The 27,400-nt window shown below is 42.9% G+C and overlaps 1 protein-coding gene across 5 annotated transcripts in view; it reads left to right on the top strand.

Moving 5' to 3' along the window:
• Positions 1–26,429, top strand: part of neurl4 (neuralized E3 ubiquitin protein ligase 4) — a gene marked incomplete at its 5' end in the record, with an annotated part of 35,368 nt that extends 8,939 nt beyond the window's left edge. The window contains 23 exons of one of the 5 annotated variants that reach the window (XM_080742120.1): positions 281–554; positions 896–1,077; positions 2,068–2,153; positions 3,001–3,163; positions 3,365–3,575; positions 4,295–4,371; positions 4,492–4,570; positions 4,851–4,886; positions 5,661–5,836; positions 7,923–8,051; positions 8,678–8,823; positions 10,874–11,092; positions 11,680–11,778; positions 12,866–13,018; positions 14,752–14,919; positions 16,893–17,051; positions 19,939–20,118; positions 20,505–20,598; positions 20,835–20,942; positions 21,066–21,228; positions 22,366–22,478; positions 23,080–23,239; positions 24,026–26,429. In XM_080742120.1, the coding sequence (XP_080598246.1) occupies positions 281–554; positions 896–1,077; positions 2,068–2,153; positions 3,001–3,163; positions 3,365–3,575; positions 4,295–4,371; positions 4,492–4,570; positions 4,851–4,886; positions 5,661–5,836; positions 7,923–8,051; positions 8,678–8,823; positions 10,874–11,092; positions 11,680–11,778; positions 12,866–13,018; positions 14,752–14,919; positions 16,893–17,051; positions 19,939–20,118; positions 20,505–20,598; positions 20,835–20,942; positions 21,066–21,228; positions 22,366–22,478; positions 23,080–23,239; positions 24,026–24,230 (3,380 nt within the window). In that variant the 3' untranslated portion in view covers positions 24,231–26,429. The remainder of the gene's footprint in view (positions 1–280; positions 555–895; positions 1,078–2,067; positions 2,154–3,000; positions 3,164–3,364; positions 3,576–4,294; positions 4,372–4,491; positions 4,571–4,850; positions 4,887–5,660; positions 5,837–7,922; positions 8,052–8,677; positions 8,824–10,873; positions 11,093–11,679; positions 11,779–12,865; positions 13,019–14,751; positions 14,920–16,892; positions 17,052–19,938; positions 20,119–20,504; positions 20,599–20,834; positions 20,943–21,065; positions 21,229–22,365; positions 22,479–23,079; positions 23,240–24,025) is intronic. The other 4 variants (XM_080742119.1, XM_080742118.1, XM_080742121.1 and 1 more) reach the window with 4 other exon arrangements.
• Between the last annotated feature and the right edge of the window lie 971 nt (positions 26,430–27,400).

A 27,400-nucleotide genomic window follows, 5' to 3' on the forward strand; every position in this document is an offset into this window, starting at 1 on the left:
TTACAGTGTAGCAAATAACATCGAATCAAGATCAGCAGACGTAGAGTAGAAAGCTAGTGCTACTGGACAGAATAATTCACATTTGGGGGAAATGTATCATAATTACAGGATATAATGCTGACTGTGGGTGTCAGAAAATCACAACCTACAGTAGATAAATACTTTAGTACTGTTTTTCTTGAACACCAGAAGTACTTTGAACTTTGTTTCCTGTTTTAGGAAATCCGATCGGTAAAAAACCCCAATCCTTGACTGACTGTTGTTGTGCCCCTTCCGCCAGGAGTAGCAGCCGCCCAGACACCAGCCGTGGTCTACGGCGTGGTGGACCTGTACGGCATGGCTGTCAAAGTCACCATCGTCCACAACCACAACCACAGTGACCGCCTCAGACGCAACAACGCCATCATGAGGGCCTTGTCACCCGACGTGGGCCGGCCCCGTCCCGCCCTCTCTCTCACCCCGGACCTTGAAGGGACCGACCGCTTGCTCTTCCACTCCAATTGCGGCCAGAAAGCCGCCATCATCAGCGACGGCAGGACAGCTCTGCGACCGCAGTGAGTCTGCGTCGTCCTCCCTGTGATCTTTTCAATTGTGAATATATAATGTGTTATATTTAGGTTAGCCTGACTCACACATTCTTTTTCTAGCGGAAATGAAAATTAAAAAACTTTTTTTTTTTTTACGGAAATGCCAGCTTCCGTTAACTTCCATTACTAGGTGTAGTTCCAGACTCTATATATAGCATTCGGAGATGGTGGAATAGTTGAATGTCTACGCGAGACTATATTTAGGTTAACACAGGCTTAGTATCACGCCCCCTTTATGCAGCATGTGCAACAAACATAACAGAATATTTCCTGAAAAGTTTAAGCTGACACCCTTTTCACTCGGACAGCGCGACGGACGATTTTAACCACGGCGTGGTCCTTAGCAGCCGGCCGCTGCGCTCCAACGAGGTATTCCAGGTGCGCATTGACAAGATGGTGGACAAGTGGGCAGGCTCCATCGAGATCGGCGTGACGACGCACAACCCTGCCTACCTGCAGCTGCCCTCCACCATGACTAACTTGCGCTCAGGTAAAATGCACATTCACTAATTGAATTAAGCCATTTAGGCAAATCTTTGTCACCTTAGATTTGAACCACTTTAACCATTATTCTATGCTTTAACCCATTTAGAACGGGTACACATTTTGTATATCATTATTTTATGCTTTAACTATTGAAAAATAGCAGATATACAAGCTCACAGCGCGGCACCGAGTGCCGCGCTGCGAGCTTGTAGATCTGCTATTTTTGAAAAATATGTAAATGTCTATAAATGTCTTCTAAATCCTTCTTCTAAATCAGTGGTTCTCAAACCTTTTCATGTCAAGGACCCCCAGAATTACATGTATTTGGTCCTGGACCCCCCATCTAAAAATATGTTGTTCCGGGGACCACCCAGAAGCAAATATTTTGAGTTACAAAAAAAAGGATTCACGATTTTTCAAAAATAGCAGCTTGTATATCTGCTATTTTTCAATAGTTAAAGCATTAAATAATTCCAAGCCTAAATGGGTTAACGTCCCATTATGATTAAGTTGTGATTTGTGATTTACCCCATGTATGTATGACACGCAGGGCACTTGTGAAGCAATATGTTTGGACATGTCCCTCCTGTAGGGCTGTCACGATATGACATTTTACATGACGATTAATTGTCACTCAAATAATTGGTGATTAACGATTTAATTGTGTATTTGTCGTTGATAATTACATTTCTGTTTGGCTTTTAGGCTTTGAAGTTGCACATGGTAGATATGACACATAACCTAAATATACAAATACATTACTGACATATTTGACAACTTACTACTTAAAAAATAACATTGATAGTGGAAATAGCCGATCTTCAAGCTCGTTGTGACGCGTTGTGAGCTTGTAGATCTGCTATTTCCACTATTTCTGACATTTTTCAACATTCACGATTATGACGATTATGACAAAATAATTGCGATAATGTCAAATAATCACGATTAGACGATTATGTAATAATTGTGACAGCCCTACCATCCTGTCTTCTAGGGACATGGATGATGACGGGGAACGGTGTGATGCACAATGGAACCACAATACTGGACGAGTACGGTCACAACCTGGACAGGCTCAAAGTCAGTGGAAAACACTTTATTTTCACCCTCAATCACTGCTTGTTTCTCTCTGCCATGAAATTCAGCCTATTGAACAACCAGGCCTGACTTTATTCTGCTGCTTTGAGAAAAAGAGTATATTAAAATGCTTGATTAACGGTTTTGCCATAACTAATGTAGATTACTGCCAATTACTGTTTACTGCTTTTCGAGGGCTCCGTGCACACAGCATATATATTTGATTAAAGGAATAGCTACACATTTGTCAGGCTAAACTCTTTTCAGGTCATTTGAAAATAAATATTCAAGTCATTATTTATTCTATATTAATGCATGGTATGAATCATTTACTGCCATTAAAAAACAGCATTTATCGGGGTTGCCTGCCGCGATTTCCTTACCTTTTAACGTGGGCGCGTGCGTGTCCATTGTGCACGACAGTTCATGGATCGCGCACGCTCTGCGAGCATGCAGTGGTCCGCTCTGGAAAACAACAGACCTCCTGATAAATCCATCCGAGCATTTCTGCACTAGCCAGCTAGGTGCATAAACAAGGAAGTATATGTTGTCCTGCCCCCCAAAATAAGCATATCCGTCTCTGTTTCCGGTTCCAACCGGGAGTACTTAGAAACGGCCCATCGGCGATCAGATTTTTTTATTGTTTTATACCAATTCAAGCATATTAAATTCTCTGGTTTCTCAGACTCCATCCAGCATCAAAAATGTTACTTGTCGAACTCGTCGGTGGCAGCCTGGACCATTGGCTATAACTAACAAAACTCGTCAGACGGCAGTAAATGAGTTTTAAATTATGATTAGTGATTGCGTGGTTTGTACTTCAACTCCCCTCCCTCTCCTCACTCCTAAGGCGGGGGACACGGTAGGCGTGGTACGGAAAGAGGACGGCAGCCTCCACTTCTTTGTCAACGGGGTGGCCCAGGGACCCGCCGCCTGGAACGTCCCTCCCAGCGTCTACGCCGTGGTGGACCTGTACGGGCAGGCTGCTCAGGCCACCATCATGGACGACATGGGTGAGAGAGAATGAACCCATTTAGGCCTGGAAAAGACCTAAAAATGTCTTCTACAGTCTTCCGAAAAACCTGTGACTATTTCAGTGGTTCTCAAATCCTTTCTCGTCAAGAACCCCCTAGAATTATTTGTATTTGTCCGCAGACCCCCATCATAAAGCATGTCCCCTCTTGTCTCCCTCACCTCACTGCATTGCCTTGTAGCGGACCTTCCCCCTCTCCCTGAGGACAGCTCGGAGGGCCCGACAGCCATGTCCCCGGGAAGCCCCTGCTCCATTACCGGGGCCAACGCCACCAACGACCTGCGTTTCCATCAGCTACACGGCACCAACGCGGTCATCACCAACGGGGGGCGCACTGCACTGCGGCAGAACTGCCGCAGCGAGTTCAACGACGCCATCGTCATTTCCAACAGGTCAGCAGACTGGGAAAATAAGATTTTCACACAATACTAGTGTGAAAATCCAATACTCCTGTGTCCTGCTGGAGCATAACTTTAAGCGCACCATTTGCCATTTGAATTCACGTCCCATTATAATTAAAAGGATCCCTGGCTAATACGACAAATATGCCTTAATACATTGTAATTGTCCTCTATAACTACAATGTAAAATTCAAAACACCATAAATATTTTATTTCTCCTAGAAATAGCTAATCTTTCACTCAACAGGGGAAATGCCTGTCGCAAGTTGATGAAGTCATAAATGTCATGTGTCATTTTTATGGCATCCATGTGCAAAAAAACAAAACACAAACACATTTGAAATATTGATTTGATGCTCATATTAACCATAGGAAGTATTACATTTGTTTTTATTTTCACATGCATGCTATAAATTCCATAGGGATAGATCACAAATTACATTTATGACATCATCAACTTGCGACGGGCATTTCCCCTATTGAGGACAATTATAATGTATTAAGGCATATTTGTCGTATTAGCCAGGGATCCCTTTAAGTTCTGATTTACTCCAACTATGTACAGTATGACACTCGGGGGACGTGGAAAGTAATATGTTTGGACATGTGTCTCCTGTCTAATTTGGTCATATCCAGCCATGTAGTCAAAGCAAGTTTTAGATTTTCTTAACTTGGATGTTTTCTTTTTTAATTTCTCTGCTTTGGCCTAGGTGCCTTCGGGATGGAGAGCTGTTTGAAATAATCATCCAGAAAATGGTGGACCGCTGGTCGGGCTCAATAGAAGCAGGTATGGTGTTTCTATTCTCTCACCCCTGCCAGATTGCGATTGCTTTCACACGCGCACAGATTCACATGCTGCTGTTGTTGTATTGATGATGTCCATCTCGCTGTGTGTGTGTGTCTCCAGGTGTGACGGCCATCAGACCAGAGGAGCTGGAGTTTCCCAACACTATGACTGACATAGACTATGACACCTGGATGCTCAGGTACGCCTGGAGATCAGTTGTGTGATTTTTTTCAGGGTATCTACAGGAATAGTCTTGACATGTAATACATTTGTGTTTTCTCGTTTTACATATACCGTTCGTAGATACATTTTGTGTGTATGTTTTAAGTCAACGTCTCAGAGGTCTTAAAGTAAAAATGTATATTCTAGAATCAATAGTTTGAAATCCATCAAGTCACACACAGACTTGTATTCGCTCTCACTTTCCAATTATTTTCATATTCTTGTATTTCATGTTATTGCTAACATGTACTTTTTAGAAGAAGGCCGATGCACACTTCAAAGGTTGGTGACAGGTGCGTAGGACTACCGAAAAGGTGCAAATGTTCAGAAGGGGATCTCTGATAACAAAGTCAAAGGAACAATGTCCCGAACACTGTCTGGAACTTGCAAAATGAAGCTCTAACGGCCGAAATTTCAACTTGACTCATTCGCTGCATTTTAAAAATCTCTTTAAAGTTCCAGGATGCCACACATCTCCATAGACTTGTCCATAGACATGTAATTCATAATGCACGGATCATGCATGCCCATGCCTAGATCATGCACCACGTGTGTGCACACTGTTCACAGCTTTCAAACTAAAAAAATCCGCTTGGAAATCCATTCAGGCATTCATGAGATAGCAGCCATTATGTTTTCATCAAAAGTAAACAAACATGGCTGCCATGTTTGAAAGATGGGGTTGGTATGGGGGTCAAACATGCAATCTCGCGATCGTGGTCATGCCTGGAGGTCATGAGGAGGTCCAAAAAAACAGCCCAAAACTCGGGAAACTCGGGCGTGGCGGCCTGGACATATGGGATAACTCGGGAAACTCGTGGGTAAAGCAGTCAATGAGTTAATAAAGAGCAACATTTTTTGCAGGTTCCAGACGGTGTGCAGGACCTTCTTTTTCTTGGAATCCGTTATCAGAGGTCCCCTTCTGAACATATGCTAACATATACTGAAATGATCTTTAAAATGTGTTCAACTTAACTTGCCGGAACAAACACTTCTTTGTAAACTTGATCCACTGGACAAGAAGCTCAGCCTGAAAGTGTAACTGACCCTTCTGCTCTTCTCTTCAGTGGCACGGCTATCATGCAGGACGGCAACACCATGCGCAACAACTACGGCTGCGACCTGGACTCGCTGACCACCGGCTCCCGTATCGGTATGATGCGCTCGGCCAGCGGGGACCTCCACTACTACATCAATGGAGTGGACCAGGGCGTAGCTTGCACTGGCCTTCCGCCGGGTAAAGGTCAGTACTGTTTTATGACTGTCCTCCTTTTATCTTTACACTTCCTATTGCATTGTTAATCTGGTTGTTCTTCTGATTTGTATTTATACTCTTGAGTCTTTATATGTTAACCCATTAAGACCGGGAACGCATCTGTGTCACATATCCACTTTAACCATTATTGTCTCCACCAGCCGAAGGCATGGGGGAGAGTATGTTTTCCCCTCCGTCCGTCCGTGTGTCCGTCCGTCCGTGTGTCCGTGTGTCCGTGCGTGCGTCCTCGCAGTTTGTGTGCAGCTAATCTCAGTCGCCGTTGGCCCGGTCGCTGCCAAAGTGAGCACACACATTCCGTGGATGCCAATCTAGAACCTCTGCCCTAAATTTTTCAAATGGGCCTTTTCTAGCGCCACCTAGTGGCCGATGTTCGCAACACATTTCTGTGCACTACTCTTACAGATTTTGTCCAAAAATCCTACAAATCGGTAGGCAGTATCTCAACAGTCATGTGATCGACACGGATCTGTCCGATTTTGCATATTCCATCCTGATTGGCTAAGATTGGCTTCCAAAGTTTGTAGGATTGAGCCGTTTTGGACAAAATGCCTCAAATCACAAACGCAAAGTGCAATTATCATGAAATCGCGCACACACGTTCCCACTAGGCCGAGGAAGAAATACCACTTAAATCTTTTTTAATCAGCCTCATGGTGGCGCTATAACAGGCCGATTTGTGGTTTTACCTATAACTCCACCGATCAGTTTCAAACTTTGTAAGCGCACTCCCTAGAGGCTAAGGATAAACCTTTACCCTGCATTTTTCACATCAGCCTTTTATAGCGCCACCTTTGGGCTGACTTATGTAAAACACATTTTTGGATATTACTCCTTGAGATTTTATCCAAAAATCACGCAAATCGGTACACAGTATCTCTATAGTCATGTGATCAAGTCCGATCCGTCTGTATTTCATATTCCATCCTGATTGGCTAATATTGGCTTCCAAAGCTTGCAGGATTGCTCCGTTTTTGAACAAAATGCCTCAAATCATCAACGCAGCTTGCGATTACCGTGAAATTTGCCACAAATATTCCCACTAGGTCAAGGAACAAATGCTACCTTTTTCACATTGGCCTGTTATAGCGCCACCAGCAGGTAGACTTTAGCAAAACTCATTTTTGGAACACAATGCTTCAAATCATGCATGCAGCATCAGATTGCCATGAAAGATCTAAGGTGAAGAACATATGCCACCCTTTTTACATTGGCCTATTATACAGTAGCACCACCAGGACGCACAGCCTGGTGGAGACCTGTGCTCGGAAGAGCACTGCTTCTAGTTGTTTATATTTTGGCTATTCAAAAATAGCAGATATACAGACAGCTATTTTTGAAAAAATGTGTACATTTTGCAAATCTTTTAACCCTTTCAGTGCCACCTTTTCACCACTAGAGGGCGCCCAATGGCCATAGAATCCACCATAGACAAGCGTTGTATATGCACAAGCCGTGCGCAGCCATGACGCGCCTGAACACTTTCCTTTGTGCATGAACAGGGACAGGATGAAGTTAGCTTGAAGTTAGCTATTGGCTACCATGCATTTTAGAAGCCCTATTTTCGGCGATTTAGCCATGATTAAACCTTGCACACCTCATGGATATGCATGGAACAGAGAAAATTAGCTCTAAAGATCCTGGATTGCATTGAAGTGGATGGTAAATATCGGCGGCGCGACGCTCTCGCGGGCCGTGTAAACAGATGACGGCCGGCGACCCGGCTCGAAAAAAAAAAAAAAGAAAAAGGACGGTCCAAATTATCCCGAACTAGTTCGGGATAGGCACAATAAGAGTTAATATACTGTATATATTCTTTTAAAGCGAAAATGTTGTTCAAAGTATTTTGAGATGGGGTCTGCGGTCAAATACATATAATTCTAGGGGTCCTTGACATGGCACCACAGATGAAGAAACATTAGGATTTCAAAAACATTTTTAGGTATTATTCAGGTCTTAATGGGTTGATATTGTTTGGTTTCATTTTATTTTTCACCTGAAAGCGCTTTCCCCCTTGGTAATGCTCGCTCTCTCCATCCCCCTTTCTCTCTATCAGAGGTGTTTGCAGTGATAGACCTGTATGGTCAGTGTGTACAGGTGTCCATCACCAGCTCCTCCGGCCCGCTGGACAACAGCCTCTGCACCAGTAACATCACAGAGAAGAGCTTCCCCGTCCACTCACCAGGTAGGTGTCTGAGTGTGTGTGTGACCCATAGGGCTGTCGCCATCATGACATTTTAGTTTACTTGTCATGATGCAATTTTTCTTTTTTTTTCCGTGTGTGTAAAAGTGTTTTAGGCATTTACATTTACACAAATTACATTTCTGTTTGCCTTTTTAGCCTTTCTAAACAAGAATTGGACAGGGCAGCTATGACATAACTTAAAGGCCTATTACTGCAGTATACATTACAGGGAAATGCAAATGACTGACAATGATCGTTATCAATAATCAAAATAATACACCTAATCATGAAACGTAATTGCGTCCGGCTGTTTTTATACAAATGAATGGAAAGATATAGATTACGCAAAATAACTGGCAATTGGCTCAAATAATTGCGCCCAGGCAATTATGTAATAATTGGGACAGACCTATTGACCGAGTGAAAGGAAAAGGAGACTAAAAGAAGAAACCAACAGCTGATTCTTGAATCCTTGTCTTCCTCTTACATCTGTGTGTGTGTGTGTGTGTGTGTGTGTGTGTGTGTGTGTGTGTGTGTGTGTGTGTGTGTGTGTGTGTGTGTGTGTGTGTGTGTGTGTGTGTGTGTGTGTGTGTGTGTGTGTGTGTGTGTGTGTTTTGCGTGCGTAGTGGCTGGCGTGGCCCATCGACTCCACAATAAACATGGTAAAAACGTGGTGCTCCTGGGAGACGGCTGCCAAGCGGTGCGAGTAGGAGGCTACGCTCATGGCATCGTCTTCAGTGCAAAGGAGCTCAGAACAGACGAGCTGTTTGAGGTGAGCGAGGTGACGCTGCACAGCTGCCGTCTTACTACCAAACGAGTTTCAGTTTGGAAAAACAAACAAGCAGGTGTGCATTGGTGCGTAAGGTGGCTGTTGTTAGCTTACAGGGGTGTAACGATACATTTTAACGATACGATACGCATTATGATGCATGGTTAACGATACGATACATGGACGATATCGGTTCATTCATGGTGATACGATTCGATTTAATGCTTTAAAATCGATATTGTAACTATTTAGCAAAGAAATGAAATCTCTGTTAAAACTCATCCAGTGCCAAAACCGAACATGTTCGGTTTTTTTAAACGTATTACATATGCCAAAACCGAACATGTTCGGTTTTTGAAAAAAAAAAAAAATTTTTTTGGACCCCATCAAATCTAGTGAACATGATTTCAATCGCGATTTTGCATGTTCCACCCCCATACAACCCCATCTAACATACAGGGCAGCCATGTTTGTTTACATAACATGTAAAACATAATGGCGATTATCTCAAGAATGCCTGAACGGATTTCCAATCGGATTTTTTTGTTTGAAAGCTGTGAACAAACTGCACAAATCCACTCCAATGCAATCCAGGATTGCATTGGATTTTTTAGAGCTCATTCTTCTCTGTTTTTTTCCCATGCATGAGGTGTGCAAGGTTTAATCATGGCTAAGTTCACGAAAATAAGGCTTCTAAAATGCTTGGTAGCCAATAGCTAACTTCAAGCTAACTTCATCCTCTTCCTGTACATGCACAAAGGAAAGTGTTCAGGCAAGTCATGGCTGCAGGGCTTCTGCATATACCAGCATATCTCTATGGGATTTTCTATGGCACCTGGGGCGCCCTCTAGTGGTGAACGGGTGGCACTAAAAGAGTTAAACGTGTAAAAAGAATCCATTATTATGGAAGTAAACGCTGTGATTATCTAGCAAATACATGTACATTATATTTCAACACATATGGACAAACCCACCTTGACATGAACACAGAGATTACACCCATTTATCGATAAACCAAGAGTAGCTATATGGAATGGAAAAGTAATTAGACCCCTCTTTTTAATTTTCCCTCTTAAAATTGCCAAAATACAAGGCACAAATACTTACAGTAGTTTCCATACAATCAAATATTTGCATTGCAAAACGATTCGATACCGATTACCGCATTTTAAAACGATACAATACGATACAAAGCCAAAACGGTTTGATATTTTGCTTTTGCAAACGATCGTAGATCATTGCAAATGAAAATCGATTTTTCGATTCAGTTACTATATCGTTACACCCTTATTAGCTTATATAATAGCTTAAGGAAATGGTAATTAGCTTCAGGAGAGAATCAGTTTTAGCTCATTAGCTTTTTTTTCTTTTCTTTCTTTTCTTTTTTTTGCATTTTAATTGTAAAGCTCAATGGCATTTTCAGTTGAGATTTGTCCTCCTGTTAAATTTAGTTTTGTCTAATCTTTTTTTACACGTCACATTTACCCTTCAAACATTTGAATCTAAACCTGTGCATCAATCTAAAATCTCCCTTGATGCCTTTCTGTGTCACTCCTCCCAAAATAACAATCTCCAACGGGAAAACATGAAAGTCAGTCAGTGGCACATTCATATGACTAAGCATAAATTTGCCATAACCAGTGTTGCCAAGTCTGCTTATTATAAGCATCTTTGGGCTTGTTTAGTTTTTTTGTAAGGTTGCTTTATTATTGGTGGTTGTGGGCTTTTGGGCTTGTTTGGAAAAACTTTGTTGCTTATTTGGGCTTGTTTCCTAATGTTGTTTAAACCAGTACTAAAGGACCCCTAAATTAATATGCATTTGTCCACGGACCCCCATACTAGATTTGTGTGGTGTCTCAAAAAATATTCAAAATGTTAAAGCTTTTTTTATCAAGAGAAATAGCAGATCTACCAGCTCACAATGCTTGAGCTTGTAGATTGGCTTCCTTTGGGCTTGTTTTCATAGACCTGGCAGTTTATTTCCCTCGCAATAGAAAAATAAATAATCCGGCAACACTGGCCTTAACACACGACTCCACGGTCTCCCCTGCAGGTGAAGATCGACGAGGTGGACGAGCAGTGGTGCGGCTCGCTGCACATAGGCCTGACCACGCTGGCACCGCCGGAGCTGCCCTCCTGTCCGCTGTCGGGTCTCTCCCCCTCCCTCCCTCAGCTCCGAACCAAGGTCACCTGGCTGCTCTGCGGCTCTGAAGTACGACGCAACGGTCTGCTGCAGCGGCAGAACTACGGCTGCTCATTGGACCGGCTGACGGTAAACAGGCTCCGCCCCCCCCCCCCCCCCCCCTCCGTCCTCCGCCCCCCCCCCGCCCCCCCCAGAGTGCTCTCTGGATCGGGACCAAGTCCATCTTTACTATATTCCACAAGGAGACGCTCGGGGAGAGTGCAGATGCAAAAACAAAGCTCTAATGAGCTATTACAGTACTTGCCATTAGCAGATGATGTCAAGAAGCATCACTATTGTCGTTTTATTTCTAATTTACAGCTATTTATTACAATATAATATATTATTATTACCCTGAGCGAAACGTAATTCCTCATTTTCTAAAGAACAGAGTAGCACTGTTGTCACAGTCATGTTAACAAAAAATGTCATCTGTGTCAATCGTGCAACTGTAAGTGAATGGAACAAAGGATTGTGTTAAATCCAGAAATCGGGAAACAGGTCAAATGGGTCAAACGGTGGTGAGTCACACTCAGGGATGCGAGCTGTGTATTTGAAGGCGTTCTGGTTTATTCATCCATTTCTGATGGAGAAAGTCATACTGTGGCATATAGCAGAAAATGACTGCAGTGTGTGTGTGTGTGTGTGTGTGTGTGCATGTGCGTTTGTGTGTGTAGGTGGGGAACCGTGTGGGAGTGAAGAGGTGTAGCGACGACACTATGCACATCCTCATTGATGGTGAGGACATGGGACCGGCTGCAACTGCGGTGGCCAAGGTACACAAACACACATACTGTACACTAAACTAAGCAATATAAACCAGTAGGTCTCTTAAGTGAGGTCTGTAGACCACAGGGGTCCTTGAAGTTGTTCTAGGCCACTGGTTCCCAAACAGTGAGTCGGGACCCATTTGTGGGTCGCGGACACGTGGGTCTAGGGCTGTCACAATTATTACATAATCGTCTAATCGCAATTATTTGACATAATCGCAATTATTTTGGGATAATCATCATAATCGTTTACATGTTGAAAAAAAATAGTGGAAATAGCAGATCTACAAGCTCACAACGCGGTGCGAACCGACACGTTGTGTGCTTGTAGATCTGCTATTTTCACTAGTTTGGGTCCCGGGCAAATGTGTAATCTCTCTTTTTGGTCTTGACCTGAAAAGTTTGGGAACCACTGTTCTAGGGGCGTCCCCCAGCTTACAGAATCAACATTTTTAGTTTAGTTTAATTTTAACCACTTTAATCCCATTTTGTACTTATTTATTATTCAAACCCCATTTGAAAAAAAAAAAAGAAAAAAAGATTGGCATTACCGTGAACTCATCTGCACACACATGCCGTAGGGGTGGGCGATATGGAAAAATACAATATCACAATATTTTTTTCAAGCGGTATCACATCTTATCACGATAATTTTTCATGTTGGTTTTATGGTTATTTTTCAAGTTACTTAACAGTACAATCACCTACAAGGTAACACAAACTAAAAGAAAAAGATCCTTTTGGGAGATCTAAATTGACCCTTACAAGTATGTAACATTATGTCCATTTGGTTTCATTTGTATACTGTCAGAGTTAAGGGGAGACGTTGACATTGTAAAGTTTAAGAACCACTGATTTAGACCAAAATGCAGATTTAAATGAATTCTGCAATGAATCTCTGTATTAACAATTCAACTGGAGTTTTTTATAAGGCTCTCTCAGTGTATCACGAATCACGATATATACGATATTTCTGAAAAGGCATATCGTGCAGACATTGTATCGTCTCAGCGATATATATCACCATATCGCCTACCCTTAACATGCTGTACCCAGTACAGAGAGACTCACCATCTCCCCCCCTGTGTGTCAGAATGTGTACGCGGTGTTGGACCTGTACGGACGCATCACTGCCGTGTCCATCGTCAGCTCCTCAGCGCTGGAGGACGTGGAGAGCATCAAGGCTCCGTCGCTGTCCTCAGAGAGCTGCAGTGAAGGAGAGGAGGACGGCACGCCCCTCAGAGAGGTACTGTAGCTTAACCCATTTAGATTTATTTAATGCTTTAACCAAGTCTTTGAATATAGCTTTTTAAAAGCAACATTTGTAACTCAAATATTTATTTCTGGGAGGTCCCTGGAACAAAATATTTTGAGATGGGGGGGGGGGGGGTCGGCCGCCAAATACATGTAATTTTGGGGTCCTTGACTCTGACTTTTATAGAATCGGGCGAAAAATATTCAAAGACTTGCACGGATGTTCAAGATTTTTCAAAAATAGCAGATCTCCAAGCTCGCAGCCGCTGTGAGCTTGTTTATCTGCTATTTTTTAACAGTTAAAGCATAAAATAATGGTTAAAGTGGTTCAAATCTAAAGTGACACAGATTTGCGTTCAGGCCTAAATGGCTTAATCTGTAATACATCACAGACTAATCGTAACGTATAGCACATAATGTATTTGATTACTTATACGGTCAAGTGTCATACTGGACACAGACATTTTTTGCCAGCTTCATAGTGTATTACAATTTTGTAATGCATCATAGTAATTTGTTGATGCATTATAATCACTTTTATAGTGTAGGCAGAAACAAATTAAGTCATCTGCTTGTAGTTATGAATGTACAGTGTTATAATCAGATTATAATGCATTGGTATAATGCTTTATATAAAACATTTTTATAAGTGTGTTTATACTGCATTATAGAGATATGCTTCAAAGCAAGTATTACTGTAGTTATTTATACCGTATGTATTTATGGAATTGACTTCTCTCTTCAAACCTCTTTCAAATAATCTTGAATAGATTTAACTCTTTCTCAGCCTGATCACACTTTTACACAATTATAGCTAAGGTGTTCTCAGCCTGATCACACTTTTACACAATTATAGCTAAGGTGTTCCCAGCCAGAACACACTTTTACACACTTTTTCTAAATAGGTGAAATAAATGATAATGATCGAAAAAAACGAGCGGTAGCCCTTCTCTGTCTCACCACCGGTCTAACCAATAGCATGATTCTTCTCTATACATGAACCGGAAGTGCTTTTGATTGCTTCCGGGGCAGATTAGCCTTTTCCCATAGACTTACTGTATAGACGTTAGCGTTAGCATAGCCGTTGTCCTAGCGGCTAGGCTAATGAAATTTTTTCCATGGATTGTACACACGGAGATGATCACATGCACCCACATAGATGTGCACGGATCGTGCATGTGAAACGCACGGGTGGAAAGACGACTCAGCCAAAATCCCCACTATATGCCAATGCAGATCCAGATAGTTATGGTGAGTTTATGACCGTGGGATCGAAAAAAAGAAGGAAAAAATGGCGTCCAAGAAGGAGGGGGGGTGGGCTGATGTTTATAAACATAATATCAGATCATAATACAATATTAGAAATTTCCGGCTAGTCCACAGACAAGCCCATTCTGACCAGGTTAGTCCACAGACAAGCCCATTCTGACCAGGCTGTGAAAGAGTTAATTGGAAAATCCTTTTGTTTTTTATGCAAAACATCACGGCAGAATATCATCCACAGTTCGTCATTGGCTAAAAAAAAGTCTAAATCGCCTTCCGGACAGTACGCGGTTGCCGCGGGGGCTCCCGCTAGGATCAGGACCACGCTGTGGTGATACACAAACACACTCACTCAGCGAATAAACACCGCGGTATTTCACAAAGATGAACACATTCCAGCTTTCGCCACCCGTTAAAAGTATGGCTGTTCTAATCCTGATCATTCTAATCCTCTGATTCCAGGTGGAGAGCGAGCCGTGTGCGCTGGTGCCCACCGCCATGGCCTTCCTGGAGAACCACGGCAAGAACATCCAGCTGTCCAACCAGAACCTGACGGCAGCCAGGGTGTCCAGCTACAACCAGGGCCTGCTGGTCACCGCACAGCCCCTGACCCCACAGCAACTGTTCCAGGTACCGGCCGGCTCACACACCTGACCCGCTGTCATGTCACCTGTTCATTGCTGCTGCTTTATGAAGCTAATCACAAAGTGGGTTCCACAAGCGGATAGCTGAACGTTAACCACATAAGCCCTAAGTCCCCATTCTGTCCATGCCATAATACTGCAGGTGAACATTCGGCTAAAATAGGCGAATATTCGATGATGGCCATTTTTCGGCGTAGAGATTTGTTGTAGACTATATAGACCTCTGGAGGACACCATTCAACAAAGAGTTGAATTTGTTGTCAGCTACCTTTTCTACTTTTTCTTTTTACTGTATTACTGTATAGAATTACTACTATACTGTATATAGGTACCAATATACTTTATTTACCTTAGTAATCATATTTAAAGAAATGGAGGCCTTTCATCAAAAGAGCTCGACACAATAGAGCATCGCAGCGGAAGTGGATTCCTGGGGTCACTTAATATTCCCCATTCATTTTCACCATAGACTTTTAGAAAAATATTTATAACAATTATGTTAAGCCTCGAACCAAGCCATCCAGGATGGAGGTGAATCATGATCATATAACCTTTTTTTCTATGAAAAGAACATTTTGAAAATCGCTAAACAAAGGGTAGTTATTAAATGTAGTATATCAAATAATGTAATATTAAAATATGTTTTCACATAGGATCAAAGGTTATATGATCATGATTCACCTCCATCCTGGATGGCTTGGTTCGAGGCTTAACATAATTGTTATAAATATATTTGTAAAAGTCTATGGCGAAAATGAATGGGGAATATTAACACATCTGGTGCCAACCCCGAGTTTCCCGAGTTTGTATTGATACCAACGCTGTGCCAACCCCGAGTTTCCCGAGTTTGGGCCGTTTTTGAAAAAAAAAAAAAAAAAAAAATTTCAACATTTTTTTTTTCAAAAAATTTTTTTGGACCTCCAGAAATGTATTAGGCATGATCGCGATCGCGAAATTGCATGTTTAACCCCCATACCAACCCATTCTTTCAAACATGGCAGCCATGTTTGTTTACATCTGAAGAAAACATAATGGGTAATGGCCCATAAATCATGAATGCCTGAACGGATTTCCAAGCGGATTTTTTAGTTTGAAAGCTGTGAACAGCATCTACACACGTGGTGCATCATCTAGGCATGGGCGTGGACTTTTTACACAATTGCACAATTACATGGAAGTCTATGGTAACCATGGCAACGCGAGACATTGAAGAGAAAAAATCATTGCAACATAAGTGTTAAGTGACCCCAGGAATCCACTTCCGCTGCGACGCTCTATACAGTTTAGTGTATGCTTTACTGTAAAAGTTCAATAATAGAGCCCGAAAACGAGCTAAATGTTCTATCACACTTTGATAGGAGCATTAAGCTTGCATTACAGAGCGCCCTCCCCCACCAGTCTGTCCACCCACCCTCTAGTCTAGATATCCATGAATGTTAGAACCCTCGCACTGAAGACTCCCAGTGTGCAACCCAGTCCTGTTTTTATAGGCGTCAACTTGTCAGTAGGAATGGGACGATATGAAAATTTCATATCACGATTATTGTGAACAAAGAAATCACGATTTACGATATTATCGCAATAATCAAAATATCCCAAACATCCATTATCCTGGGGTGGAACATTTGCCAAAAAATAGCAGGTCTACAAGCTCACAACGCGACACGTTGTGAGCTTGTATATCGGCAATTTTTTGGCAAAGAGATTTGGTAGAGTGAAGACTGTATCAATTATGTATATTGTAAGTACGTTTTAGCAATAGAGAGATTAAATGGTACCGGATAGGCAGCTCGGCAAATAAAAGTTGAATTGATTCCAGTGCACGACGGAGGACGATATCACGATAAATTAAATCTCCACGATACGATTATCGTGAGTAGTTTTTTTTATCACGATAAACGATAACGCTTATCGTCCCATACCTACTTGTCAGTCACCCTCTCTCTTGTTTGTGTGTAGTTTCAGATCGACCGCTTGAACCCACAGTGGACGTCGTCGCTGTCCCTGGGGGTGATCGGTCACTCCCCCGACCGGCTCAACTTCCCCTCTACGGCGTGCTGTCTGAAGCGCTCCGCCTGGCTGCTGCAGAGGGACTCTGTCTTCCTCAACTCCCTCAAGGTACTGACTGACACTGGCATATTGCAGTGTTTCTCAAACTTTTTTCCCCTTAACTCTGACAGTGTACAAATGGAACCAAATGAACCCGTCAGGGTTACAGACCTTCTATGGGTCAATTTAGAACCCCATAAAGGAACCCACAGAGTCCCTGGAATCCACTTTGAGAACCACTGGCAAGTACATTTACTCAAGTACTGTACTTAGGACCGATTATGAGTATGGTATTTGTATTTTACTTGAGTATTTATCAGTTTCCAATACTTTTTACTTCTACTCCACTGCATCTCGGATGCAAATATTGTACTTTTACTCCACTACACTTATTTGAAAGGTTTAGTTACTAGTTACTTTGCAGATATAAATTGTAATGTTACAAAACGTACATAAACCACTTTTGCCTTATTTTTATACCTTTGGCTATTTGAAAATGGACCATCTACAAACTCATAAGGGGTCACATCGCGACGCGTCGTGAGGTTGTAGATCTGCTATTTTCAAACATTTTGTACTTTTACTTTTGGTACTTTAAGTACATTTTAAGGCCAACACCTTCATACTTTTACTCAAGTACATTTTGAATTCCAGACTTTTACTTGTAACCGAGTATTTCTATATTGCAGTATTGATGCTTTTACTTAAGTCAAATATGTGAGTACTTTTTCCACCACTGTGACTGACACACGGTACACACATTCAATCTGTCAGTGGAGGAGGAGCACACACTCTCTGTCAGTGAATTTGTATCCTTGTGTATTGATTTAATCTCTGCCTGACTGTGTTCTACCTCACTGTTGAATTGATCTCTTCTAGAGCAGTGGTTCCCAAACAGTGGGTCGGGACCCATTTGTGGAGGGGCGGGCCTTGTAACATGATTGACATGCCCTTCGGCCAATAGAATCGACCTCCGGGAGTAAACGAGTGACGTTTTCTGTATTTGTCGGTGTGAGCGGAGTGCTCCCTTCCAGAGCTTAATAAACACGGGTTTCATGTAGAGATGGACCGATTGCAAAATTCTTGGCCGATACCGATCCACCGGTTTTATGAAGGTCTGACCTGCCAAAACCTATTTTTCCGATACCGATTTCTTTAGCTAAGAACTAGAAAATAGGGTTGCTCCAATACCCTTTTTTTCAGGCCAAGTAGGCCTACAAGACATACTTCAATTTGAGTACCAATAAGCTAGAAGAACACTAATGCCAAATCAATCACAATAGTACAATATCCAAAATCACAGACAATATCCAGTCTAATATGACCGTCTGGACTAGGCAGGAGGAAAGCAGGTGACGCATGCTTTCCCCCCCCCCCCCCCCCTTCTTTTTGGAGACGACATTGACACAGGATTATGGAATATATCCTTACATTGCAAAGGTAATCAGCACCATCTGTATTCTGTAAACTGCCAAGTAGACTGGCTGCTACTTGCTAATGTTAACTTTAGTCCCTGGACCAGAGCATCATGCTGTGCAGTGCCATAGACACAATTGGCATAAAACCGGTATTTATGTCAGTGACCTGCCGGTCAATGATTCGGCCGGTTTGATATCATACCTGCCGATTTTTGATATTGGCCGATTCCGATTTCCATCCCTAGTTTCATGTGAAACCTATTTGTTTGTGATGGATGTTTGTTTGCTTGGTCGAGTCTTGTAGCATGCATTATGGCCACTAGAGGGGGACAAAGGTCACTTAGTTCCACACACACACACACACACACACACACACACACACACACACACACACACACACACACACACACACACACACACCTTCTAGTATTATACATTTTAAAACAAACGAACAATTTCATGAAATTCCATAAATAATTAAGAAAGAAAAAAATATATATATTGACTGTCAGATTCAGAGCATTTTTCACCAATCTTATAAAAATCTTTAAATATTGTGTGTCGCTCTGATCCGCCCCCGGGAGCATTCTAGACGGATGTGCTAGAATCAGAAACTCATCCTTGTCCATACACGACCGTCCGTTTGAAAGATGGAGACTTCCGCGTCAGCCTCGCGTCCAGACCCTCGCCACATACACACTCATTATGTTGTTTTGTTTTGTTTTTTACTTTGAAACAAAAAAAGGAAAAGCTTTTTTTGTTCCAGTTGCGTCATTGACGTGTCAAGTGACGTCCAGGGGAATCGGGAAATAATTGGGGACCCATAGGTTGGCGAACAGCGTCAAAAAACCATAACTCCTGTGGCAGGCAATGGGTTAAGAAGTAGTGAAGCGCAATAGATATTTTCGCTAGTTTGGGTTACGGGCAAACGACTAATCTCTCTTTTGGGTCTCGACTCGAAAAGTTTGGGAACCGCTATTCTATAGAGCAGGGGTTCCCAAACCTTTTTGACTCAGGGCACCCCTATAAATATTTTCTTCATCCGGGGCACCCCTACATTATTATATTCATAATTTTCACTCCCAGCACCTTATATTTATAGCATATTTTAGCGATTATGTTGTGAGGAAAACGTTGAGATAATAGCCATTTTGGTTAGAATTGACTGACAATAACTTTGTACTTCAAGTTTAAAATGATACTAAATATTTTTTTAAGTGTCCAAATAAATTCCAAATATTATCAAATTATCTCGCGGCACCCGTGGACTGCCGTCACGGCACCCGTCACCCACTTTGAAAACCCCTGCTATAGAGTATGACGTAGCAACAGAATGTGAATTCAATGTCAATTATGGTCTCTTTTTCTTCCCGTTTCCATCTCTCCATCTCTAATGTTTTCTTTCCTCTTAATTCCTCCCTCCAAACAATCGCCCTCCCTCCTCCTGTCCACTCTTTACATCTGACCTCTTTACCTCACTGTTTCCTCCTCCATTGTGTCTCACCGTTCTTTTTCCTTCTCTCTCTCCTCCCCGTTAGATCTGTGAGAACTATGGCCCTAACCTGGACACATGTCCAGAGGGGACGGTGCTGGGTCTGTTGGTGGACACCAACAACTGTCTCCACCTCTATGTGAACGGCATGGACCAGGGAGTGGCCGCTCAGGACATCCCCTCACCCTGCTACCCCCTCATTGACCTCTACGGACAGTGTGAGCAGGTCAGAGGCACGGTGCATTGCAACATACGTATTTAGCTTCCTCTGCCTACAGTCTAGAGCAGGGGTCTTAAATGTTTTTCACTGGGACTTCCTGTTTCTAGATCAGCAGATTTCTGGGCTGTCACATGTTTCACCATGCACATGGCTGCTTATTATTATTATTAATAAATCTTCATTCAAAAGTCATGACATACACTGCACAGCACACAGAAGCCATTGCTGACTCATAGATTAGTGAACACCACCATCTAGTGGCCAAAAACAAAAAGAGGATCGCTCATCTATGGCATGAAATGTGTTTAAGAACAGCTGCTAAATGCCTATATTGTATATGTACAAGCTAACACATTATTCCATCCAGTGCTAATGGTATGTGGTGTCGGCAGGTTACCATAGTCACTAACAACGTGCCGGCCGTTGGTGGGGAGAGCGGTGAGGCTCGCTTCCAGGGTGACATGGAGAAGGCTGACATGGTTGACGGTAAGACACATCCAAAAATCTCCGGCTGTTTGTTTGTGTTTGTGTGTATCCCACAGTTTGTGTGTCTTTCCGTGGCTAATCACGCAAATACCTATCGGCACCAGATTTCTTGTGCACGCTTCCAGCAGGCCAAAAAAAGTCGAGCCACATCTTTTATTAAAAGTGAAAGTGTAAAGGACCCATTGGCCAACGTTGTTCTTTAGTGTTTGACCACGCTTTAATTGTATGCCATCCAGGAATCAAAGAGAGCGTGTGCTGGACGCCCCCTCCAGAGGTCAACCCCAACAAGACCTGCGAGTACCAGGCCTTGTGTTCACGCTTCAAGGACCTGCTGACACTACCGGGTAAGTTGGTCAAATCACCTCCAAGCTGTGGAGTTTATCACAGTCCTCATTTTGTGTTTCTAATCTCCTTTAGCGTTCTGTTAACAAACTAATTTTCTTCACCTCCTTTGCTCTCGCTTCAAGATGGTTATTTCAATGAGGATGCCAAGTACAACCTGTGTTACTGTGAGTCCTGCCACAAGTTGCGGGGTGACGAGGCCTACTACAAGAGAGGAGAGCCGCCCCGCGACTATGCCCTGCCCTTTGGATGGTGTCGCTTTGCCCTCAGGTCAGGGGTTCACACAAGGTAGTGGGGTAGGGATTTGAGAGGCATTACACCAGTTCCTGACAAGCAGCAAGGGAACATAATTGTGCACATGATGTGTATCACCTCATAAACCTCATAATGAGACTAGCTCAAACCAGTCAAATTAACTAGGGCAGTAAACAACGAATGAATATAACTACATACTGTATAACTAAAGAAACGAGAGAGATATCTCCACTCCATCAGGCTCATACACGCACGCACACACACACGCACGCACGCACACACACACACACACACACACACACACACACACACACACACACACACACACACTGACACTCACACACACACACAGTGGTCTCCTTTAGATATTTCCTCCATATGCAAGCATGCCCAGACACACAGTATGCATAGACAGGTCTCCCTTAAATCGGCAAAGTGAGGCTAGTGAAGCTACCATGTCACCCATTATGCCATTTGAACCTCCAATTCAATTTATATTTGTAATTTAAGTGTCATGTTCTAGTGTCATGTTAGATCTTCTTTTGTCCTTTTTTTCCCCCTCCTTTGTTATTCATTTTATTATCTGTGGCTAGAGGTTGGATTGTAAAAAAAACCTTGAACCGTGAAGAAGTACTACATGAAAGTATTATCACATTTCAATAATGACCATAGAACAGGGGTCTTCAATGTTTTCAGGCCAAGGACCCCTTAGTTGAGAGAGAGAAGAAGCAGGGACCCCCACAATTCCATATAGTTTCATCTTTTGACAGCCCAATCATCAGTGTATTTTGGATTCATGTCAATTTGTGTTTCCTGATATTTAACCACTTGAACCGTCAATACTTAATGAACTTGACCTTTCACTCTGTACTTAGTCTGCTCTTTTTCCCCTCTACACCAAAGCTCTTTGCCAAAAATAGCCGATCTATAAAGCTCACAACGCCTCGTTGTGAGCTTGTAGATCTGCTATTTTTGGCTAAAGTTCACGGAATATGGATTTATGGATATATAATTATTATATAATATAAAAAAGGAGGGGGGAAAAAACGGTCTATCATTTGAGGACCCCCTGTAGTAACTCTGAGGACCCCCTAGGAGTCCCGGACCCCCTGTTGAAGACCCATGCCATAGAACATGCATGTACTTAACATGCTTCTTCTGTCTGTACAGGATCAAGGCCCACTGTGAGGTCTCTAATGCATTGAAGAAGTGGCATATAGCCTACCATGGCACCAGTGTTGGAGCCTTGCGACGCACTCTGGACCACAGCCAACTATTGTCCGGTAGGATGCCACACACCGACATATCTGCTTAGTTAGTTAGAAAGGGATAAAATACAGTTGATTAACCCATTTAGTTAGGTATTTAACCCATGTACTGCAGTGGTTCCCAAACTTTTCAGGTCAAGACCCAAAACATTAATTAGACGGAACGGGATCCAAACTAGTGAAAACAGCAGATCTACAAGCTCACAACGCGACCGAAGGGTTGCGTTGTGTGCTTGTAGATCGGCTGTTTTCACTACTTCTAAAATGTTAGTTTTCTAATTCATTTAAATAGCAGATCTACAAGTTCCGAATTTGTCGCATCCGCGACAGATTGTTAGCTTGTCTATTTTTTTTTGGCCTGTCCATAGTATCTCCGAAATGTTCGGTGAGTTGCCATTTCCGACGTGCAAATTTCCAAACTCTCGTTCGGTGTAATGCTTTTCAGAAGTCGCGAGTGACGTCATTTTGTAGTCGAACCGGACCTTTAGACTGAAAAGTTAAAATATGGACAGGCCTTAAGTATAAATCCGACTCAAGTAATGAGATAATGTAGATGTGAATGGACTTAAATGGCTGAAATGAAATCATGTGTGATGTTGTGTTTGTGTTGGTGCAGGCACGTCTTCAGTCTTCTCGGTGTCTCCAGTCAAGACGGAAGGGCCAAATGGCTACAGTGAGCCAGAGGAGAACAGTGCCCCTGACAGGGAGGTCCCCAGAGTGCAGCTTTCTCCCACCATGCGCTACTCTGGCCTGGAGATCTTTGCCCCCAAAGTGCAGTAAGTCCTCATAGATTGGGGGAGGGGGGGGGCACGGTGGCGCAGTCGGCAGCGCTGTCGCCTTACAGCTAGAAGGTCCTGGGTTCGATTCCCGCTGGGGACGCTGTGGCCTGTGGCCATTAGGGCTCTCCTCCGTGTCATCAGTGACCATACCCTAAGTGGGGTTGGCAAAATGCCTTTCTGTTTGGAGTTTGCATGTTCTCCCCGTGTCTCCTAGGGTAGGTACCTTCACAAAAAACATGCAGTAATCCTGGTCTCTATACAGCCTCCCCCTGGCCAGCTGGGGAGCCTGATGTAGGGGAAAGGAACTGGTTGGAATAACGTGTTCCTCCACGCGCTACATCCAGCCGGGGAATCTCTCCCCTGTCAGGTGAAAAGAAACGGCTTGGACTACTCATGCATAGAAGGAAGCATGAGGTCAGTCCGTTGCTCCCCACTGGCAGAGGGAGTGTAGCGCCCAGGATTACATTAGATAATTGACACAGGGTGAAAATGGGTTGCAAAATCATGGGATAAAAAAAAAGGGGGAAAAAAAACTTATATAGCCTAATATTTATATTCATCGTACGATGGTGTTGTGCGGCAATGGCTAAACTGAAAAGCTCTAAATGCATTGCATCCGCGACGCATTGTGAGCCTGTAGATCGGCTATTTTCGGTGCGCGACACTGTCCCTGCGACGGAGCATAAATCAGGCGTAACACTTGCTTCTCGGCTCTCTTCATCTCTTCGAATATAAAAGTGTAATCTTGACCGGTCTGTTTGCCGTTATCCTCCTCTGTCCTAGATTTCAGGACCCTCGCTCTCACCGCCGCCACCAAGCTCAGGTGGGATTCCAGGTGTGTGTTCGGCCAGGATCCTACAAGGTGGGACCCCAGTCGCTAGGTCCCAGCGAGTCCTTGGACCCCCGCTTCAGCAACACAGAGATTGAGTGGATCACCAAGGAGCAGGGTGGAACTCTCCTCTATGGACTGCTCATCCGGGTAGAGTGAAACATGTGACACGAGAGGAAGGGGGAAGGAGTCAAAGAATGAGAAGATCCCCAGGTATGCAGCCCTGTGGTACACCTTCTACTGTTAATCGACAACCAAAATCCAACCCCCTGCCTTGAGTTAAAGACTCTTCTGGAATCTAGTGTCCTGCTGTGGATTGTTGACAATTGAGCTTTTTCTTATTTTTTTTTTCTTATTATTATTTTTTTTAAGTTTGGTTCTTTGCGCCTGGACATTTTTAATGGGTGGGGGACTATGAAGGTTTCAGAGAAGAACAGACACTGCCTGCACTTTATGTTAAGGACACTCGTGGGCAATTTTTAAAGCAACTTACCATCAAGACGATTGTTGAATTTGTGGCGTTTATAATTTTTTTGTTCGCACCTTTAGTGTTTTCCCGTTTTTTCCCCAAATCTTTTGTTCTACCCTACCACAACCCGTTAATCTGTCTTTTCTTTCCCACTTGCACTTATTTTTACACTCATCTATTCTCGATCTGGCCCTTTATATTTGGAACAACTACTCTTGGTCCTCCACGGAAAGACCTGGTCCAGAACACCTGTTCCAACTCTTGTGGACCATAGCCTGTGAAAGCCCAACAACCTTCATCTGCCATTCTGCACGCTCAAGGACTGTCAGATTTATTAAACACCCAAACGTAGGGCAAAGTGAAATTGTGGAAAAAAAGAGCTGCAACTGTTCGAACAGATGTAAAAAAAAAAAAAGAAAGAAAAAAAGATGGACAATTGGTTGGAATTTAGAGAACTCTGAAGAGAATACCCGAAAAGAGTCCTGTGGCTTTCTGTGGAATTACAGAACTGGAGGAAAACGACAAATGTTTACACGTATAACTTTGTGTGTTCCGTCTTTCTCTGCTTGTCATCTCCTGCATCAGTCTGCCTGTTTGTCCCCGTTGGTATTCTGTGTTCCCCCCCCCCCCCCCCCCCTCTCAGTGGAACACTCCTTCCTGGCTTGCACTGTGGAGGGACTTGAAAGTTTTGGTGGTTTCGTTTCACAAAATAATGTGGTTTACCACGTCACCCACCCCACCCTCTACTTCAGTGGTTCTCAACCTGTGGGTCGGGACCCAAATTATTTTGGGGGGGGTCCCCAGATGTTTAGCTTAATGTTAACATTCTTTTCTCACTCAACAGTAAGCAGCTCAATATAGAGTACAAGTGTATTGAGGGTATCTGCACATTTACAAAGTGACGATTTAAGGACTTTTTAATACTTCTAAAATGACAAATTCAACATTGGCCAAATTGTCAAATATTAGAGGCTGAAATTGTGAGAATTTCGAGGCGTGAGCATGTAGATCGCCTATTTTCACAATAGAACCGTGTTATACAAAATGTGACGCCTCAACTCTTAGTGCTCGTAGGATGGGGATCCCCAGTTAAAATGTGATTATTTGGGGAGTCGCGGCCTGAAAAGGTTGAGAACCACTGCTCTACTTTACCCTTTGTTTACATTTCTTCCATTCATATCCTTGCTCCGATCCATCCATCTCGTGATGTCTGACTTTGTTTACCAGGAAGGACTTCCAGAGTCAACCATGTTGCAGGAGTCCTCATTGGGAAATCAAAGAGTCCTCAGCTAAACAAGAGTCAAGACCCTAATGCTGGTGTTTACATTGTGAATGTGATTTCATTAGGGCTTTGCAGTTTGTTTTGTAGACTGTTTCGCTTTCTCATTCGCTTACTCCCATTCATTTACAAAGATTTACACACGCCCCCACACCCATTCATCCCAACATATTCACCTAACGACTGATTGTATGTCAACAGCTTTCCAAAGCATATCTACTTAGCCATTCTGTTATATGTTGCCAATTAGATATTAGATTTATTTTTCCATTACTACATACCGTACATTATGTAAGATCCCACCATTTTTTTTCCCAAGTCACTGTTATGACAGATTGAACAAAGGAAGTTGTGAGTTCTCAGACAATTTTCAGTTTTAATTAACTGAAAATCATTGGGGTTGGATAGAGGAATCTTGCAACGTCCAATCAAAATGTGAAAATGTATGGGCTATTTATGGCCCAGTGCTGCTTTGTACAAGATTTAATTTGTATTATTTTATTTTTCTTTAATTTTCTGTATGTTGCGTTGTACAGGCTGTTACTTACATTAAAATCATATCTTCCTCATTTGTTTAAAAAAACAAAAAAAACAATAATAAACCGACAAAGACAGTATGCACATACGAAAGTGCTGTTTGAAAACATTCATTGTTTCTGCATGTTTCAAAAAAAAAAAGAAAAACGAATAGAAATGTGCTCCTCAGAGCATATGGAATATTAGACAGCTACTTCTTGATTACATGACCATATAAATATGTACAGATTTGCGTGGTTTGGAATAATATCAGATTATATTGCAAAAATCTGCATCCTGCTGGCACTATAACAGGCAGAGGTTCTTCATTGAACTCCAGGACGTATATGTGCAAAGTTTCACGCCGATCGGTCAAACTGCGTCAGAGATTAGCTGCTCAGACTGACAGACACAAGCGGACGGAAAACGGCAAAACATTGTTTCTGGCCTGGTGGAGACAAAAAAATCAAACCCAAGTTTGAAGTGTGCGTGCGTGCGTGCACGCCCGTGTGTGTGTGGGGGGGGGGGGGGGGGGTGCGTGCCCGCCCGTGTGCCCGCCCGCCCGTGTGAGAGTGTGAGCCATACTTGCTCACTCAGGCCACCACTGCTATTGCAGTTGATGCTCAGGGCAGGCTAGACTCAACAGCACCTCTCTGGTCTCCCAGGGGTACTCAGGCTACATACACCAGAGGCTACATACATACAGACAGACAGAGGATACACACACGGCCACGCTATGGAGACGGTGTGACCACCGCTCAAAAAATACAGAACACAAAGCACCATCCCTGGTTCCTTTTTCACATTTTATTTAAAGTAGGAAAAAGATTCAGTCACTGACATGTTATTGCAGTGTTGCATACTTACTCAATCATACGTTTCAAAATGTAGACTAATTACTTCTTAAGGCCAATAGTGTTTTCCCTCAGTTCTTTTTTTGTTTTTTATTTTTTATTACAGAAAATTGTGGTTGCATCCGGGCCATTCTGCCCTGCCTTTTTAATAACAGACACACGCTCACGTGAACTTCAATATCGTCACTGTTGGACGTAAATCTTGTATGTC

Source organism: Nannobrachium achirus (genome assembly GCF_963921795.1).
Source record: "Nannobrachium achirus genome assembly, chromosome: 14".
Taxonomy (NCBI): Eukaryota; Metazoa; Chordata; class Actinopteri; order Myctophiformes; family Myctophidae; genus Nannobrachium; species Nannobrachium achirus.